At 34.8% G+C, this 21,616-nt stretch overlaps 1 protein-coding gene and 1 pseudogene across 3 annotated transcripts in view; one reads left to right on the top strand and one right to left on the bottom strand.

The window, feature by feature from the left end:
• The window catches only part of PTPRR (protein tyrosine phosphatase receptor type R), a 231,363-nt gene that overhangs the window by 172,418 nt on the left and 37,329 nt on the right, over nucleotides 1-21,616 (top strand). For all 3 annotated transcript variants that reach the window (XM_069490087.1, XM_069490088.1, XM_069490089.1), the window contains 4 exons: nucleotides 8,764-8,950; nucleotides 11,862-11,946; nucleotides 17,733-17,812; nucleotides 18,233-18,370. In XM_069490087.1, coding sequence (XP_069346188.1) covers nucleotides 8,764-8,950; nucleotides 11,862-11,946; nucleotides 17,733-17,812; nucleotides 18,233-18,370 — 490 coding nt within the window. The remainder of the gene's footprint in view (nucleotides 1-8,763; nucleotides 8,951-11,861; nucleotides 11,947-17,732; nucleotides 17,813-18,232; nucleotides 18,371-21,616) is intronic.
• Nucleotides 1,820-1,903, bottom strand: LOC138397829 (U2 spliceosomal RNA; annotated as a pseudogene).

Below are 21,616 nucleotides of genomic sequence, written 5' to 3'. Positions count from 1 at the left end.
GGTGTTTGAAGACAATGTTTAAATAAACTTGAGGACATGAAAAGACATTCATGATATAGTTAGTGTTTAAAAAAGGGAAATCATAAAAGAATATATTGAGTAAAAATCTGGATTTTTTTTTGTCATACTTACAAAGACTTGAAGGACATACACAAAAAAATGTTATTAGCAGTTTATTCTAAGTATTGGTGTCACAGGATATTTTTCTTTTTTATCTATATTTTTTGTTTTTCTCCATTGAACATGCATTATTTTTGAATCAGAAAAAAGATATGAATTCTAAGAATATTAGGTATGAATTTTAAGGGCCTGAATTATAACAAATGGTCCCAACTTAGATGACTACTGACTTTGCATATGTAACACTGCTCCTAGTCTTAATCGTTACCCAATTATCTGAATATTACCATCCTCACATATTTGTCAGTGTATACCTGTATAGCTCCCACATATCCATGCATGCAGAGTGAAGTAAGAATTACCATATGATTATTATTAATTATTATAATCATTTATAAATGTCTATTATATGCCAGATATAGGCTGTAAATATTCACATATTTTTGCTTCTTTCTTTACCTTTTATAATATGAATCAACCTTGTGAGTTTAGTTATTATTCTCACTTGAAGATTAAGGAGTCTAAGGCCCCAGGAACTTCAGTAAAGTGCAAAGCAATGATTTAAACTTAGATTTCAAGGTCAATGCTTAAAGAACAATGTAACAAGTTCAACTTATGTTATTTTCAGATTGTTTTTATTTTTATTTTTTAAAATAATAAAGCAAGGGTGTAGTAAATTTTGCCTTGTCGCATACACATATAAAAGATCAGGTATTATTGAGTGAATTCAAAAATTTTTATACAATTATTAAAGCTCAACCAGGTTCATTGCCCACTGATCAAGAGGTGGCCGATACACTCAGACAGCAAGGGTTACAGCAAAGAAAGAGTTTAATGTCGCAGGCACCATGTGAGGAGATGGGAGACATTTCTCAAATCCGTCTCCCCAAGAATTGGGGAGGAAAGAGTTTTTAAAGATAGTTTGGTGGCAAAGGTCTAGGGAATTGGGTCTGCTGATTGGCTGGGGATGAACTCATAAGGTTGGGAAGCAGAAATTGTCTACTTGTGCTGAGTCAGTTCCCAAGTCACAAGACCCATTGAGTTGGTTCCTTGGTATGGGCCACTGGTCTGGTTGGGTCAGTTGGTCCACTAGAATGCAGGATCTGGAAGATATTTCAAAGACCAGCCTTAGGTTTCACAAGGGTGATGTTATCTATGGGAGCAAGGAAGAAAGAATCTTCACGACCATCAGCCATGTGACTCCTAAAAAGTAAGCAATTACAGGAAAGCAAGCTAGGGAACAATGGCTGGTTATATATATGGTACTATGGTTATACCTTTGCAGAGTTCAGGCCCCTACCACTGTTCCCACCTTATGGCCTTTTATTAATTTCATAAATGGTGGTTTCATAATCACTCAAGAAGGAGAGCAACATTCTACCTATTGAAGTAGGTGCTTACAGGTAGGAAAATCAATCATTTGCCACAACAAAAATGTTCTCTATGTTATAAAATTTTATTTTTACTTTAGAGGGAAATTTATTTATCATCTTTGTGGGCCCATGTCTGGTATCTTTTATACTTATTATCATTTCTTCCCTACAAGATTTCCTTCCTTTAGGAAATTTTACTATGGATGATCATGGTATCATTCATTTATTTCAGCTTCTAGAAATTAGTAACACTGCATTTATGTCACAATTTAACTTTTCTAGTACTCTGTATTTTTTATTTTACCTTCTTCTCTGTCAAGTGACCCAGAAAGTGAGTTGGTACTATATATAATTTGTTGGCAGGTAAAGAGATGCTACACTTGATCTTAGCCAAAAGGCCGAGAAGCAATGGCAGGTAAAGAGATGGAAACCACGTACTATTAATTAAATACCATTAACCTTGGCACTTAAAAGAATGTAGGGTTACAAATATCTGTGGGGGCCAGTCAATCCCCACAAAGTAAAGAAATTCCATCTCTCCATTTCATTCCTTTTGTCGCCTGCATTTTTCAAATGATCAAAAAATTTTTTAATTTTTTCTTTTTAATTAGTGTTCTCCTAGAAAGTTAAATATGTGGAAAAATTGAGCAAAATTAAATTAAAAAATTAAGTTGAGGTGGAAGGATTTAAGCTCATCATTTATAATCAAGTCAAGATTGTCAGCTCTGTGATCATTGTATCAATAAAGACAAGGAGGAAAGGTCAGACCAAAGGGCTCAGGCCCACATTTTCAGATGTGAAGAGGACATCGACATTAAAGTTCCTACTTTTCACCATGTAGGATTAGATGTGGGTACTAATGAAGACAGCTCTGATAAATTACGTGTATCTTTTATAAAACAAAACAAAAAAAACTCTCAAAGGTCAAATCTGTTTGCTTTCATTCTGTACTAAATTCTTCTTATAATCTTTAAGATGCATATTTTTCCGTTCTCATTTCAAGTACTTCAAGATAAGCAGCTGCCACCATTTCCCATTGAAACTGAATTTTATAATCCAATAGTTTCAGAAGTACATCTTCCTGGACTACAGGCAGAATGATAGTTTGTTTCATTTCATTCTCTTACTTCCATTTCCATTCCTTAGTGGTACTAAATGAGGTGCCATGCTTGAAGTCTCACAGTTCTCCAGGGCTGAAGTACTAGGAAAAAAGCAGCATGTCTGAGAATTAGAGCCCATAGACACAACGCTGGCTATTGCAGCCTCTTCTGTCTATGTCTGTCTGCTAAAATCCAGCATAATAGCCCTCAACTACCAGGAAAATAAATGCCTGGTTTCTGAGTTATTCTAACACTCAGTTGTAGTGTTCTTGTATTTTCAGCTGTTTTTCCTTCCCACTTCTTGGCCATTAGGAGCAGTGATGCAGAATTGAACAATTTCAACAGAGAGTTGTTTATATTCTCTTGCTGAAATGAATGTGTGGCCCTGGCCCATAATATTTATACATATTTTCCTTTTTACTTAATTGTAATTAACATGCTGTTTATTGCATTCCTTTTACCTTTCCTTAAGAATTTGCTTTTTCCTTCAATTGTTTGCATTGGTATCTTTTGAATTTCCTCCCTCTTATTTATTTGTTGGCATAAATAATAATTGGTGTTACAGCAGGAGCTTGATAAAGCTTTTTATTATGTTCCCTTTTGTCCAATAGCAATCATGAGGCATAAAAAAAGGCTGAACAGTTTGTGCACAGTTGCACGACAAAATAAAGGCAAAGGTTTCAACAGAGTTTGTGTTCTTACTTTTCCACATTCTGTTTTTATTAAAGGCCTCAATCTCCTATAATTCCCATTGACTTTTCTTTCTCTTAATCCTTTAGATTTTTTTCCTGTGTCTTAATTTGAATTTTCTTTTAATGTCTTACATTTATCTTGTTTTTAGAATGTCTTTCTGATTCTGTCCTCACTTCTTAACGTTTTGACTTATAAATGCTGTGGAATCAATTCACATTCTCTTCGTTCAGTAAAATAGTATTTTCTCCTCCAGATCATTGGTCAGTGACAGCTAGTTAAAAATCTGCCATTCCCATATTTATAGAACATATCCCCTCTCTAGATTGTTCAGTAAATTGTGTTAGAAATGTTGATAACCTATTTGAGGCAGGGGAAACCTAGATGATCCTCCCTTTACCAGACCCCAAAATAAATTACAAGTAGATTAAAAGTTTACCTTTAAAATATCTAAACTTCCAGGAAAAGAATTCCTATGTGTTAAAGCAATGCAAGAAACTACAAAGGAAAATATTAATAGGTTTGACTGAATCTAAATGTAACTTTTAAAAAATCTTTAGTGTTTTAAGGCAACCACAAACTGTATATTTGCAACAGACATGTCTGAGAAATAAGTAATATCATTTATGTATCATAGTAATCAATAATAAACATATTAATGCTACAATATGAAAATTGGGGAAGAGCATGAACAGTCACTCTCAGAGGACCTATAAACCATAGTCTTATGAGAATGTGTTTATCTTCATCTCTAACCAAAGAAATAAAAATTAAAACAATAAGTCACTGCCATTCCTGCTTATAAAATAGCAAACTTTTAAAGTCAATTTAAATGCTAGTGGAAAATATGTATGAAGGATTTTAATTCCTTTTTTAAAACTTCTAAATTATACAAATTTTCTACAGTGAACCTGTATTACTTTTGTAATGAAAAAAATGAATGCTGTAAAATCTATATGGGTGTTTATTTAATCTCTTCTCTCTACGCACAAGACATGACTAAGAAGTGTCCAAATATTTATATGTACATATAAAAATATATTTGTTTTATTTTATTTTATTTTTTGTGACAGAGTCTCTCTCAGTTGCCTGAGCTAGGGTGCAGTGGTGTCATCATAGCTCACAGAAACCTCAAACTCCTGGGCTCAGACAATCCTCCTGCCTCAGCCTCCCTAGTAGCTAGGACTACAGGTGTACACCACCACGCCCAGCTAATTTTTTCTATTTTTAGTAGAGATAGGTCTCACTCTTGCTCAGACTGGTCTTGAACTCCTGACCTCAAGCAATCCTCCCACCTCAGCCTCCCAGAGTGCTAGGATTACAGGCGTGAGCCACCGGGCCCAGGTCAAATATTTTAATATTTTTAAATTGATTCTACTGATTAGATTTCCTATTTCCATTATATTTCAATTAATATGAATATTATTTTTCCTTGAAAATAGTAATTAACAAAAGCAGAGGTTTCTCCAAGTTAATGGCATCCTACCACAATATTTCACGGCCACAATAGGAGAGTACTTACCACGATAAGGGCTATTTTGTGGAAAATGCTCTCTGGAAGGTCAACAGCTTGTGCAAGTTTACTCCACAACTGAACTTTGAGGCATTGTCTAAGGTGTTAAGGTGAAGTGGTCTGGAACTGTTTAGGATTCAGGGGAAGTGGATTTGCCATAATAAAGGGAAGCTTTAAGATAAATAGATTAGCAAGAAGGATGTAACTTTCTTTAGTGACAAATGTGTAGATTCTAGCCATTGATTTCAAAACTTTAAAGTTAATTTCAGTATAAACAATTTTTGACGTTTTTGTGAAGATCTTGTAAAGTAGAATCCTCAGAGAAGCAGAAGGTGAGAGTCAAGCAGAACTTTGTTTATTATTACTCAAGTTTATTAATAGCCAAACATCCATTTTCACAAGCAGTTTACTTACATTATCTGGTTAACCCTTGTAATAACCCTCCAAGATATGTACTTTTAATTATTCATTTTATAAAACAGGAGAAAATTGAGATGCAATAAGGCTAAATAGCCTCACCAAAGGTCCTCTATAAGGACATGGAAAGGCAAAATTTGAGCCCAGACAAATACGACTGCAAAGATCAGATTTATACCCTGAACACTGTACTGCCTCCACTCTACACTTCAGTAATCTTGACCTTCCCCCCAGCAACTGACTCCCAACTCCATGTAGGGAATATATAGTCTAACATAACCTGCCCACCATACCCTTGATTTTGGGTGGCAAAGCAGAAAGAACTTCGGTTTAATATTCTAACTTGGATGGAATCTTTGATTCACTATTGTGTTTTTAAGTTAGTTATTTCTTCACCTGTTAAATGGGGAAAAACTATTAATAATACTTTATTACTTAATAATAATATCTCAGAATGCTGCTATGAATATTGAGATACCACATGTGAAAGTGCTTAGAATGGTGCTTGGCAAATAATAGATATTTAATAAATATCAGTTTCCTTTCTTCCTTCCCTTGCAAGACAAAAGTCGTCCTTCCTTATGAAGTCAGTTTACATGAAAATGCTTTCATGGCTCTCAGCTTAACACAGAATCCTTGGAAGATTAACTCAGTAAACCAACTGGATCTTAGATATGGGATCCCAAAGGCTTTGAATATCCCAGGCTTTGGCAGGGCACACTGGGGGAAGCTAAAATAGAAGTCAATATACTTCTGTATCCTTTCTTTTCTGGATTTGGGCAGACTTTTTATTGTGTTGCAGTTTATACAACTGTTGCTTCTTTTTCGTCTCTGTTATATAACCCTGCCCTCCCAATTCCAAAACACATTTTTACACATATTTTAGGACTCTAGCTCAAACTGCTTCTATGCCATTTCTCAAAGTTGTCTTAACATTTTTTGCTCCCCACTTTTTCTCCTCCCAGGCTCTCTAACTCTCTACCAGATATTTATTTATTGAACTTGTACCCTCAAGACCAAGTCCAGTGACTTCTACTTCATGCATCTGCTCTGACCACTCTGGTTGGAAGAGACCTCACCAGCTACTATGCCACTCTAATGTAGTATCGCTCCACTCAAAAGATTGCAGACACTTTGTCTCTTGAGGCTGAAAATCACCTGAATGGAATTATGATTTAAAATGGCATCTGATTAGCAATCCCTAAAGCAACCTCTCCCAACTCCTTACTAAGATATTTACAAAACCAGCAAAAGCCCAATTTTCACAAATATACTAAAAATTAAGGCCAGTAGAAAGACCATTATCAAAATGAGAAAAGATTTTCTATCAATTTAAAGGCCACAAGAACTGGACTGAGAAACTTTAAAAACTACTTTCTCACTAAAAATAGATTAAAATTCTTGATCTGAAATCAGAACCATTCTTTGCTCCTCCTCAACTGTTTGCCTCCTACTCAGAAACAAAGGAACCCTTTCAATCACCAGCAAAAACAACCAAAAAAAATGTGGAAGGCAAACATTTCTCTATCAGGTAGGTTATATTTTATGGAGTATCCATAAAAACGAATGCTACCCTTTAATCCCTAATCTAGTGATCCAAGAGAGTTAAGAACAATAATAGGATGAGAAAAGGTTTTCCAGGAGCAAAAAAATAAAAATACATGTCAATATTAATTTCTTAAAAGTCAGATGTGAGACCAAATATAAAATTAAGGGGAAATAAGGCAATATTGATGAAATTTACAGTGAAGATATAATTATGAATCCCTTCAAATAACACAATGGCTGAAATGTATAAAGCAAAAACTGTTAGAAGTTAAAGAAAAATAACAAAGACAATTATTGTAGAAGACTCACATATGTATCTCTTTTCTCCTACAAATCCAATAGGAAAAAAGTAGGAAATAATAGATTAGAATACAATAGTATCTTTAATAATATATAATAGTATAATAAATAAGGTGATATGTATATATATGTGTGCCTATAGACACATACATACATAATCAAACTAGTTGCCAGCAAAAAACATCTGTTAACTATGATAAATATTTAGAAATATTTATCATAGTTTTTATCTCAAAGAAAGAATCAAGAAATTCCAACTATTAGAAGTTAAGCCATTCTCTAATTTCCATAAATTTTAACTAGAAATTAATAAGGAAATTAAATGTCCAAACATATAAATAACCACCAAATTCAAGTGGAAATTAAAACCTCAATTACAAACAATTTAGGAATCAACAAAAATGATGATATCGCATAGCAAACTATAGAATGGTACCAAAGCTGCAACCAGAGGCAGATGCAGGAGTAAAAAATTGATAGGTTTTTGTTGTTGTTGTTGTTGTTGCATATTCTGATAATTTTCCATTCTTTAAAATTAAGCTCAAGCCACTGGAATATTTCTTAATGTAGTATTGCACAATAAGTATTAAAACACTATTCAGAAGAACTAATCTGCTGGATCTAATCTACTCTCACTGTCTTTACTCTTTTATTTTGACCTATTGTCCCCTGCTCTCCACTTCCTTGAGACACCAACCACTTGGCACCGTACTTGATCTCTTGACACACACCAACGACCCCTTTAAATCTAACAATTCTTATGAGACACAATCTCTGACTTTGATCCTCCGTCTCTCACATTTATAAATGTCTCTCATATTTTATAGTTACTCCTTGGTTCTACACAGCTAATATTACTTGTAAAAGGCACTCACACCTTCTATACAGGACACGAGGAGTCTTATGAGTTTTAAGGACCCCACCTCGCCTCCCAACAAGAGTAGGAAAATTACAAAGGGAAGATAAATTATAGCTCATTTTAAGAGTCTGTGATTTCTATGGCCTCTTATGAGTTTACCGCAACACACACACACCCCCCCATACACATACACATGCATATATACATATATACATAAATAGAGGATATAGAAGCTATCTTTTAGGGATTCATTCAGAAGTTATAAAAGATATATACATTTTGAAACTTTTAAATTTAATGTCAAAGGCAATAACTGGAACTAAAATAATGAGATTATTTTTTTCTCTGAGTTCCCTGTGCCCAGAAAAATCATGAGTATAGTATATTGAATGCAAAAATATTAGGTGGCTATATGATTTATATGCTGGACTCTCAGACACACATATAAATAAAAGCTAGTTTGTGTTACACCTGATTTTTCAATGCAAATGTGTTTACTTTTTCTAAACTTTTCACTTAATATTATTAGCCACCCTGTGATTTCTGTAACAAGTATATCTATTAATAAATTATAGTGTATTTGCTCAATTCAGAGTTCTTTCCAACAACAAAGTTGTCACTTTCCTATAAAGGAACTATGAATAGCTGTTATGGTCAATTATGGTACTAAAAGAGAAAATATATTTGGTTGTTATTTCTGTAAGTGTTCTCACTGAATTGTGTACATGTACAAGAAAGACAGATTTCTGCAATCAAGTAAATTCATGTTACCCGTCACCTGAATAGTGTACCAAAAAAAGTTCATATGATGTTTAAACATAATAACATTCTTCTCCAATGTAGACGAGGGTCCAACGTCTCTCTCACATTGGACATGAGTAGCTTGGGAAACGTGGAACCGTTTGTTGCTATTCCAACCCCACGGGAGAAGGTGGCAATGGAGTACCTGCAGTCTGCCAGCCGCATTCTCACAAGGTCACAGCTGAGGGACGTCGTGGCAAGTTCACATTTACTCCAAAGTGAATTCATGGTGAGCCTGCTATTTCTTTTTCACTCTTCAGTAGGTATTTTGATATATTATAAACAATGGAAGTAACACTGCCCTATGCTTAAGCAGCTTACAAGAAACAAACGGTTACAGTTCAAAAGGTAAAGTGAAATGGTTTTAGATCTACTTTCTGTCTCATCAACTATTGTTAAGTGTTCACACTAGAAGGTGATAGCTAAATTGCGTCAGAGTATGGAGGAGTTGGCCAGGCAAAGTGGCATGCAGGACCTGGGCAGGGAAAGCGCATTTCAGGACAAAGGAAAAGTCTTGTTTTCTCTGGTTGGGGAATTAAATCATTCAGTTTAACTGGAGCAGTGGAAGCAAGGTGAGAAGTGGCAAAGGTTGCGCCTCCAAAGTAGGAAAGAAACCCAAGTCTTAATATATATTTAGGGATTTGAACTTTATCTCGTGTTTTAGAAAGATCGTTCTATCTGTAGTAGAATAGGTATTAAAAGGGAGCAGTTTGAAGTCTCTAAAGATAATCCTGTGGAACTGTGATGGTGACCTAAACTAAGTTAGTAGCAGAGAAAATGGAGAAAATCTGTAAGACTATAAGGATCTACAAGGAGTGGGCTTAATTGGATGAGGCAGCCAAAAGTAATGGAAAAGTCAGCCATGATACCAGTTTTTTGGCTTAAGCAACACGGTACATATGGTGCCCTTTGGTGAAATAAGGAACATACGAAGAAGACCAAGTGTGGGCTAAAAGTGATGGTGAGTTCAGTTTTAGACCTATCGATGTTGCTGGCAATAGCTTAATGTGTGATAACACACATCTACCCAGAGAACACAGAGTCAGAATAGACCTTCTTAAGTCTAATTGTCGCCCAAGAGGAATATTCATTTTATAGATCACCTTGCATCTCAAATCAGTTGTACCTCTTAAAGCCTCATATTGGTTGAACATAATAAATTGATTAGTCTAGGGTCAGTTCAGATATTTGCAACCACCCTAATGGTAAAAGATTCAGTAATGTGTTAGATCTACTATTAGCCCCATTAACTACTATTAAGTGTCCAAAGTAAAATATAAACATGGAGTTTTTAAAATCAGACTTTGCAGTGTGTCATCTTTTTATATGTGAAGAAAACGAGATGGCTGTAATCCCAGCACTTTGGGAGGGCTGAGGTGAGAGGATAGCTTGAGGCCAGGAGTTTGAGACCAGCCTGGGCAACACAGTGAGACCCTGTCTCCACCAAAAAAAAAAAAAAAAAAATTATTAGCTGGATGTGATGGTGCATACTTAAAGTCCCAGCTACTGAGACAAGTCCCTGCTGAGGCAGGAGGATCACTTGAGCCCAGGAGTTTGAGGCTGCAGTGAGCTACAATTGTGCCACTGCACTCCAGCCTGAGCAACACAGTGAGACCCCATTGCAAAACAAAAAGAAGAAGAAGAAAAGAAAAGAAATAAGCCCTAAACAGCCTACTTCCCTGGAAGGAAATATGAAGACAACAAGGAGTAGCCAGGAGAGAAATAATGCTGGAAGATGATAGATTGTCAGTGTGTATGAGAAAACAGACAGAAAGAAGGAAAAGGAAGAGGAGGAATGAAGATATTACCTACTTTGTGTGTTTGCCAAAAGAAACCGACTTCTTTGTAGTTACCAAACATGAACATGTGTTTTCTATTGAATAGTCAACAATTTTGCTTATTTTGGTAACTCGGAACTGAGAAGTTAAAACATTTAGTTGAAACAAGAAATAGGGATGAATATCATAAATATCCAACATAATGCAAGTTTAGGAAAGGATGTTTAAAAAGTAAGCTGCTCCTCTCTGTAAGCCAAATCTCAAATTTTTAATGCAGTCTGGCTTTTCTCAAATTTTCAGATTGACTGAAAATTAGGATAATGTGAATTAATTTATAGAGGATTTCTTCCGTTTCAATGAATATTATGCTGTTGTATTATATTTTCCATTGGAGAAAGTTTAAGTAATAAAAATATTATTTTATGTGATCTAAGGATTTAATATTTAGTCATTAAATAACATAAAACGTTAAAAAATATTATTTTATTTCACATTAATCTTAATTCTTTGCAGAATCTTAAGTTAGAGAATGTACTATTTAGAGAATGTAATCAAATCTTTAAATATTTGTTTGGACCCTTTTGAAAACATTGGCTGTTGCGCTTTCTCTGTCCTAGTTGACTGCCAGTGCTCGCCTTTTTAGGTCTAATGCATTTACATAGAGCCACTTCTGTTCCTGGTGTTCCCTCTCCAATCTCTTGAGGCACATAACACATATTTTCACAGAGTAAGAATATTTATATTCTTGTTGAGTGAGAGAAAAAGTGTCTGGATATCCTTCATTAAAAAATATTGCATTTACAACTACAAATGGAACAGTCCCATTATAAATCATTCCTTATCAATAATCCAAATTAAAAAAAAATCATATCATCATCACTTAAATCAACATTTACCATTATATTTACCATTTGGGGAAGGAGGTTTTAATAATCCTAAATGAGTCACTATTAATGTTAAAAGATAATCTGTCATAGAAAAAATTTTGGTACTGAACTTACATAGAGATTTGAATATATTTGAATATATTGTGGTTTTTTAAATCCATAGTTTAGTACCTGTTTAATAACTCCAGCAATTATGTCACAACAGGATTCCTAAAATCTAAGCAAAATGTTTCATGCCTCTATAACGACACATATAAAACAATGCTTTCTAACACACACAGCTGTTTCTTAGAAGTCAGCTTGTCAGGGTGCAGCTGATATGCTTATGAAAGGAAGGGCGTTGGTCAACCAGAGGTGCTAGTTGTTTTATAAATGACTTTGAAGTGCAGTGGGGTTCTGGGTCAGATGATTCCCTGTGAATATTTTCTTCGTGGCAGCATTAGATATACTAACTTGATATCATTTATTTTTGCAGGAAATACCAATGAATTTTGTGGATCCCAAAGAAATTGACATTCCACGTCATGGAACTAAAAATCGCTATAAGACCATCTTGCCAAGTAAGTTTCTTGATTTAATCATTTGCATTACAAAGCACAAAACAAGCCTTCCCTATTCACCCCTACCTCAGCCCTTTCAATCCTTACAATTCCCACATACACACCATATTTGGAATTAGAAACACCTATCAAGACTAATAATCATTAAAGTGGTCTGAAGTTAATAACTTTATTTTTATTGCTCTTATTATAATGCCTAGCTCACAATCCCGGTAGAACACATGATTCTAAAACTTTATTGTGCTATACATTATGGCCAATTGATTTTTGTCCAGGGTGTCAAACAATTCAATGGGAAAAGAAGAGTCTTTTCAACAAATGGTCCTAATACAACTGGATTCCCACATGCAGAAAAATGAAGTTGGAGACCCTACCTCAGTCCATATTAAAAAATTAACTCAAAACAGATCAGAGGCCTGCATGTAAGAGCTAGAACTATCAAACTCTTAGGAAAAAAAGCAGATCTTCATGATCTTTAATTAGTCATAATTTCTTAGATATGACACCAAAAGCACAAGCAACAAAAAATAAATAAATTGGCCAGGTGCAGTGGCTTGTGTCTATAATCTTAGCACTTTGGGAGGCCAAGGCCGGAGGATAGCTTGAGCTCGGGAGTTCAAAACCAGGCTGAACAAGAGTGAGACCTCTGTCTCTACAAAAAATAGAAAAATTGCCCACCTTTGTTGGCACTCACCTTTAGTCCGAGCTGAGGCACAAGGATCACTTGAGTCCAGAAGTTCGAGGCTGCAGTCAGCTATGAGGTTGCCACTGCACTCTAGCCCAGGTGACAGAACGAGACTTTTTCTCTAAATAAATAAATAAATTGAACTTCATTAAAATTGAAAAATTGTGTGCTTCAGAGGATATCTTCAATAAAGTAAAAAGAGAGTTCACAGAATGGGAGAAAATATCTGCAAATTATATATCTAATAAAGGACTTGTATCTTCTAGAATAAAGAACTCTTAACTCAATAATAAAAACACAAAGAACCCAATTTAAAAAATGAACAAAGGACTTCAATAGACATTTCTTCATAGAAAATATATAAATGGTCAATAAGCATATGAAAAGATGATCAACGTCATTAGGGACAGGGAAATGAAAACCACAACAAGGGTGGTGGCTCATGCCTATAATCCCAGTACTTTGGGAGGACAAAGTGGGAGGATCATCTGAGGCCAAGAGTTCCAAGACCAGCCTGGGCAACATAGCAAGACCCTGTCTCTACAAAAAAATAATTTAAAAAAATTAGCCCTATGTGATGGCATGTGCCAGTAGTCCAGCTACTTGGGAAGTTGAAGCAGGAGGATCACTTGAGCCCAGGAGTTTGAGGCTACAGTGAGCCATGATTGTGCCACTGCACTCCAGCCTGACTGACAGAGACTCTGCCTCTTAAAAAAAAAGCACAGACACAAACACACAAGATACAACTTTATATCCACTAGGATGATTATAATAAAAAAGATAGACAATTTTTTAAATGTAGAGAAATTGGAAACTTCATACATTTCTTGTAGAGATGTAAAATGGTGCAGCTACTTGGGAAAACAGTTTGTCAGTTTCTTAAAAGGTAAAACCTAGAGTCACTATATTACCTGAACATTCCACTTCTAGGCATAATATATAAGAGAAATGAAATGTGTGTCCATACAAAAATTGTACACAAAATATTTATAACAACATTATTGATAGTAGCCAAAAAGTGGAAACAGCTCAAATGTCCATCAACTGATGAATGGGTAGCTAAAATGTAGCATACCCACACAAGGGAATCAATGAAAAAGAACAAGGTGCTAATGCATACTACAACATGAATGAACCTGGAAAGTGTTACACTAAGTGAAGGAAGTCAGTCACAAAGCACTTCGTATTTTATAATCCATTTATGTGAAATGTCTCAATAGGCAAATTTACAGAGACAGAGATGACCTTAGTGGTTGCCTAGTGTTAGAGGGAGATGATGAATGACAGCTAAAGGGTCTGGTGTTTATTTGTGGGCTAATGCAAATGTTATAAAATTGATTATGGTGATAATCGCACAACTCCATGAATTAAAAAAAAAGACTGTAATGGCACACTACATGGGTGAATGGTATGGTATGTGAATTATATCTAAATAAAGATATAACCAAAATCCTCACTGTGCATACCAATCACCTAGAGTCTTTGTTAGAAATCCTGTGCCCAACCCCAGGGATTTTGTTTAAGCAGATCTGCTGCTAAGCTCAGAAAACTACTTCTAGCAAGCACCCAGGTAAGTCTAATGCAGATGAAACCAGAACCACACTTCGAGAAACACTACTACATGTTAACTAAATTTTGCTCCATGAAATTTATCAATGTCAAATGAGCTGGATGCTAGGGACCAGTAAGGAATAAGAAATAGTCTGTAAAATCAAGGAGGTCATGGACTAGAAAGGAGAGACATGTAAACAAATAATTATGATCAGTGTCCTAAGACCCAGAATAGAGTTTTGGCCCAGGTGGTATAGGAGTTCATAGAGGACTGAGTAAGTAATTCCTCCTATAACAGGCAAAAAAACTTTGGAGAAGTTAAATTTTCTATCTCTAAACAAACAGAGTTGGAGTTTTGGCAGAACCCATAAACATTTCAAAGTTCTGGAAAGATGGAGCCACAAAGAATTTTTTTAAAGTATTAACATTGAAACAGTAGTCTTCATAATTTAGTCCGTTAATTCACTCAGAAGAATTCTCCATATTTATAGTAATAGCGGTACATTAAAATCAAGTAAAGAATTACTGTTGATGGTGTCTTTGGGCTTCCCCTTCTGGTGGAATTGGAAATGCATTGTTAAAGTCCTTCCATTATAACACATTTTTAACTGGTCTATATAGTTAAACCTATTTACCTAAAGTATGGTCAATGTTGAAAGATATTCTATGACCACACCTGGCTGAAGAGGGTGAAAGTGCTCTGTGTTAGTACTGGTGTTCCTCTCTCTCATACTATCTCTTTCTCTCTCTAATAAAATTTTCATCTAAAATATTCCAAACATAAATAACCAGGGCATACATCACAATTACTATATATACCCAAACCATCATCTAGTTTCAGAAGGATTTGGAAATTATCAGGATTATTTAAAAGTCCAGCCTTCTCCATTTCCTGCCCAGATGATATCAGACAACCAATGCATAGTCCTGTGTCAGCTTTTCCATTCCCAGAACTGGGTGGACCGCTTGAACCAGGGCACCTGTGCTGACAACTGATGTTGCACATGATGGATTTTCTGCTGAAAGTGTCTGCAGCCTGAATACCCCACCCACCCCCCTGTTGCTCACAAAATATAATTTAGGAAATATGGCTTGGACAGCACACACTATTGGTTGAAAAGTATCCAAAGAGACTGGAAGACTAGGCAAGGCTGTTCTTTTTGGCTTATTTTAGACTGTAATATGAAATAAACTTGAAACATTACATAAAATAATGATTAGCAAATGATCAAAATTTTAAATATTATGATTGTTTTTCTTGTTTTAACATACACTAAATTCCTCTTAGGTTTAAAAGTTTGCTAGCTTGTACATAATATGAACATTATAAAATTTTGAGGATGCTTTGCAGCAGATATATGAGTAGCCAAGAATCAATTAAGTTGTAAATTAAATTATAGCCATCTCTGAGGGCAGTAAATCAGCCAGGCTCAGAGCACTCTGGTAGATTTAAATGCTAATGTCAAGTTTATATCAAATTATTTTGCAATATAAACAAATATTAGTGATAAAAACACATCTACATCCTAAATCACAAAACAATGGGGAAAAAAGCAATCATATATCAATATGAAATTACTAGCACATAATGATGCATAATACTGTAATAATAAATTTTATGTATTTTTCTTCCATGCAGTCAACTTATTTATACAAATATAAGACAATGTAGACAAAATTAAGGAACTCTACTTATTCAGGCCATTATTTCATATTTAAATATGTAATGTCTAATATTGTTTCCTGCTTAAATTATGTTTCCTCTTTTATTATATTAAGTGCCTAGCACAGAGTAAGTTCACACAAATAAGTAAATCACTCATTAAAGCAACAAGTTGTGTAGCTAAAGCGAGATACTAAAATAAGATTTGATCTCCTACCCCAGCAAAAACATTTACGATTTTTGGCAGGCTACCTAATCTTCCTGTGCCATCCTTTCTTCATCCCTAAAAATACTGATAATAATACTATCCTACAAGGCTATTGAAAGGATTAAATGATAGTATGTATAAAATGCCTACCAAAGTCCCAGCTAATCATAAGCCCTTAGCTAATGTTAGTTTCTCCTTTCTCTTCCTACCTAACTGAAGATGAATCTGCCATTAACCCCAGAACCAATTCCAGAAAATAGGGCAACATCCATATAGAGACACATTCACAGTTTCAAGAGCAAAGTACTCAAGAGCCCTATTTTCTCTTGTAATTTTCACATGGTTCTTAAAAAGTAAATATTTATGTAATTGCCATCTTGCATTGCCAAGGTCAACTCTCCCACAGTGATGGGAAAATGGTTTATATCTCCAATACTAAAACCTGGGCTCAAACAATTTTTTTTTTACCTCAGCCTCATGAGTAGCTGGGACTACAGGTGCATGCCACCATGTCCAGCTAATGTTTTTATTTTTTGTAGAGGGGGGTCTCGCTATGTTGCCCAGGCCGATCTTGAACTCTTGGTCTCAAGTGATCCTCCTGCTTCAGCCTCCCAAAATGCTGGGATTCCAGGCATGAGCCACCATGCCCAGCCAGGAAAAGATAATTAAGGATCTATCATTCCTTGCTAAGTAAGGAACTTGGATTTCATCCTTTAGGCCTACATTGTCCAGTACAGCAACTGCTAGCCACATATAGCTATGTAAATTTACATTTAAATGAATTTAAAATAAATTAAAATTTTAGTTCCTCAGTTTGTGCTAGCCACATTTTAAGTGCTCCATAGGCACACATGGCTAGTAGATACATTTTTGGACAGAGTAGACAGAGAACATTTTCATCACTGCAGAAAGTTCTGTTGAGCAATGTGGCTCTAAGCTGTCTGAATTGTCAATAAATATAATAAATACAATAACTGTGATAGAATAAGTTCAATGGACAGATAAGTTTATATATAATATTGTCTTGGAAATTCACAAAGTATTTAATACATTAGCATAATAAAGACACTGAGAAGTCCTACAGTGTACTTTGTTTAATCCAATGTTTCCTATATTTATTTGGTTACTGAACCCTACAAATTTGTAATATAATTTATAAGTTATATAATTCTATATCTTGTAGAAGTTACAATTTACAGATAATAATATTTTGGGAAATATTGCTGTGGGCAATTGGAAACTGTGGATGGCATTTAGGCAAGTGAATGATGTGATCAGATTTTGTTTTTAAAAGAGCACCTTCTAGCACTCCAGGAGGCCAAAGCAGGAGGATTGCTTGAGGTCAGGAGTTCAAGACCAGCCTGAGCAAGAGTGAGACTCCATCTCTACAAAAAATAGAAAAATTAGCCAGGCGTGGTGGTACACACTTGTAGTCCCAGCTACTCAGGAGGCTGAGGCAGAAGGATTGCTTGAGCCCAGGAGTTTGAGGTTGCTGTGAGCTAGGCTGACGCCATGGCACTCTAGCCTGGGCAACAGAGTGAGACTCTGTCAAAAAAAAAAACAAAACACACTCCACATAATCAACATATAACAGATGCTCTATGTACTGGTTATTGGTGTTCTAAGGAACTTTAAAAAGAGTAAATCTATTTAACATATTCTTTTTTTTTCTTCATTAGATCCCCTCAGCAGAGTGTGTTTAAGACCAAAAAATGTAACTGATTCATTGAGCACCTACATTAATGCTAATTATATTAGGGTAAGTAAATAACTACAAATTTCTTTCTGGTGACTTACTATTTGGAATTATTTTTTTATTCTTTTCCTGGAGTAGATTAAGTTTGATTTAACTTGGTTACTAGCAAGATTTTATATTTTATTTTTGTCTTAGTCACAATCAACATTGGTAGTGAGTTCTTTATGAGTCTTCCTTCATTGTGAGTCCATGGCTATAATCCCCTATATGGACATTCTACTGGGGACTGGGCATTACAACGCTTAATACTCTATGCTATGCTTAACTTGCTAGAAAAACAGCATGAGAATTGTGGTGATATAATCAATGAAGCTGCCATAGTCTGTGTTGCACAGCTATTTTATTCTGAAGCTCTTTCACCTAAACTTTTAGTGCAAGGTATAAACTTAAAAGCCAATATTTTTGTCTCTTTACTCCAAATAGGGCTACAGTGGCAAGGAGAAAGCATTCATTGCCACACAGGGCCCTATGATCAACACCGTGAATGATTTCTGGCAGATGGTTTGGCAGGAAGACAGCCCGGTGATTGTTATGATCACAAAACTCAAAGAAAAAAATGAGGTATGATCTTCAGCGAACTTCTGAATGTTATACATGTTCTGTTGCTATAGAAGGGATATTGTATAAGTGAAATTGCCATGGACTTATGACAGATTTGTTTAAGATGGAAACTTTGAGACATTTAAATGTTAGATCACTTTATACATTCATAAATTGGTAATTGTTATTATTTTATGAATGACAACTTTCTTTCAGACAAGTCAATATACTTGGCATACACACATCTAATTTGTACCTACATATCTCAGTAAGAAAATAAGAGACCATGAATTGTCACCCTAATTTATACACAGGGAAATAAAAACTATTCATTCATATCCCAAGTAATTTTTGAGCACTTGTTATGTGACAGGTATTATTCTAGTTTTTGGTGATATAATAGTAAACAAAACATACCAAGATCCATGCCCTTGGTAGATTTTAATTTTCTAGTGAGGGACAACAAAGAAAAATCAACAAACATAATAAATTTATAAATAATATAGAATATGAGAAGAGATTAAATGCTATTTTTAAAAAGTAAAGCAGGATAAGGGGTTTAGGCAGTCTGGGTGAGTGGAGAAGAGATGTGTGGGCTGCAGTATTAAGTAGGGAGGGCAAGATGAGCCTCATTAAGAAAGTGAAATTTGAAGAAATATTTGAAAGAAGTTACAAAAACCAATCAACTTTCTCAATATCATCATAATAAGGAATCCAAGAGAAACAAAATTAGATTTCATTTCCATACTAGTATTCTTTTCTAAGGATTTAGTTTGTAGAATATCCATTCTGTATTTTGCATTATAAAAGTCAAATTGTGCAATTCCTCAAGGGTGATGTCCTAGGTACTGCTTACATTTTAGGATATCATATTGGGATAATTACAGTTTGATTTTAGTCAGCATTTTTGTTTGTTTGTTTTCTTGTCAAAAGCATTACACCAGGGTTTCACCATGAGAGTAAGAATTTAAGAAAGCTGAGCTTTTCTTTATACCTTTTTGGTGAGTTATAACCCCTGAGAATAGTATAATCTTGCTGCTAATTGAGAGAATCCAAGCTCACAAAATAGCAACTTAAAGTTTTTAAAAGTTTACTTTTTTCCCATTTTTGCTACAATAGATGAAGCATTTTTTCTGAAATTTATTCTGGAAAAATAGTATACTTTTAACCAGTAGGAAAAGTTGTATACTTAATTAAAACTATATGGCTTACCAAATAAACACATTTTATGAATCAGATACGAAAGCCTGCAATAGCATAATAAAAATAACCCCTAATATTCTCAGCTATTTCACACACAGTAGCAATCTGTCAACATATTAAACCACTGACAGTTCCTACACAGTTGTTTAATGTATGTAACATTTTTATTTTTATGATAGAAAAGATTCTTCAAGTTTAAAAGGTGTATTCTCTGTATGTTTATGTCTATACATTCATACATAAAACTTACGTAATCTGGCAGACTAGATAACTTGAAAAGCCTCCCAACTACAAAACAAGTTACACTGGGTAAAATATGAAAAAGCACACATAGTAGAGCTTGAGGAAAAAAGTAAAGGAAATTCAAAAAAATGAATAAAGGGCATAAAACCAGAGAATTAAGAGTTATTTAAGTTTAAATGGCAATACAAGAACTAGAGATAAAGCCTGGGGTTGCAGGAGCTAGGAGTTGGAACTGAGACTTTACATGAAGTGAGTACCTGCCAAGGCTATAACCTTCACAAAAATAAATCTGCCTACCAAATAGGATTATAATAAGAAATTAATCTGTTTTAAGTCCTGCCTTTGTATGGGATAAGAAAAAAACTCTCTTGAGTATTTAAAGCAAGAAACCTCAGAATTCAAAAACCAGAAAATATCAAATGGAGTAATTGATGTAAAAAAGTAATTCTAGATTAGTAATACCATTTGGTACTTTATAAAACAAAGGCAAAACTTTTTAGATGCATACACTCTCAGCATATACCTCACAGAATTTCCATAGAAAAAGCCTAGCCAGGGTGGAACAAGATAGCTGACCAGAGGAGCTCAATGCTTGTACTCCCACAGAAAAGGACCTAAACAATGAACAAACAACTACATTTAGACTGGAGTGTTTGAGGGAGATCATTGGAATACAATAGGGGAGACATTAAAAAAATGTGGAGTCAGGAGACCTTTACTGAGGGTTGCATAGAGAAAAGAATGAAACACCTTGCCTCTGCCCTGGTGTCTTCCTGCACTGTCTTCCCACAGAATTACTGAAGTTAATTGACTACAGCTGAAGAAACTGCACAGAGACTACACTGCACCCACCTGGAACCAAAGCCAACACACCCTACCCAACCAATACCTTAAGACAGATCTTCAGATGAAAGATTTTATCTTCAAAAGCCATTTTATAAAATTGCAAGAAGTACCACTCCATCAGATGCCAGACATCAACACAGAGACACAAAAACATGAAAAGGCAAGGAAACATGACACCACCAAAGCACAATAATTCTCCAGCAAATGACCCCAAAGAAATGAAAACTTATGAATTGCCCAAAAATGAATTCAAAATAATGATCTTAAGAAAACTCAGCAAGAGGCAAGATGCAAGATAATACAGGTAGACAATTCAACAACAACAACAATAGACCCACGACCTGAATAAGAAATTCAACAAATAAATAGTTATTACACAAAAGAATCAAACAGAAATCTTAGAACTGAAAATTTAAATAAATGAAATAAAAAATACAATGGAGAGTTTCAATGGCAGACTAGAACAAACAGAAGAATGAATTTTTGCACTTGAAGACAGGTCTTTCCAAAATAACATAGTCATAGGAAAAGAGAGAAAAAAGAATGAAAAGGGAAAAAAAGCCTGCAGGATTTATGGGACACCATTAAGCTATCAAATATTTACATTATGGGATTTTCAGAGGGAAAAGAGACAGATAAAGGGACAGAAAGCTTACTTAAGGAATAATAGGTGAAAACTTGCTAAGTCTTAGAAGAGATATGGATATCCAGATCCATAAAGCTCAAAGAATTCCACATAGATTCAACCAAAAGAGGTCTTCCTCAAAGCATATTATAATCAAAGTGTCAAAAGTCAAAGACAAAGATATATTTCTAAAAGCAGCAAGAGAAAACCATTAAGTCACATATAAAGTCATAATAAAAGGATTATGTTCTTCAATGAAAATATAAAGAGTGACTGAATGGATAAGAAAAAAAAGACCCAACTATATGCTGCCCACAAGGAACTTGCTTCACCTGTAAAGACATAGCTTG

Source organism: Eulemur rufifrons, chromosome 16 (genome assembly GCF_041146395.1).
Source record: "Eulemur rufifrons isolate Redbay chromosome 16, OSU_ERuf_1, whole genome shotgun sequence".
In the NCBI taxonomy this organism is placed as follows: domain Eukaryota; kingdom Metazoa; phylum Chordata; class Mammalia; order Primates; family Lemuridae; genus Eulemur; species Eulemur rufifrons.
Note: the sequence above shows the minus strand (reverse complement) of the source record. Positions and strands in the feature narration are given on the sequence as shown.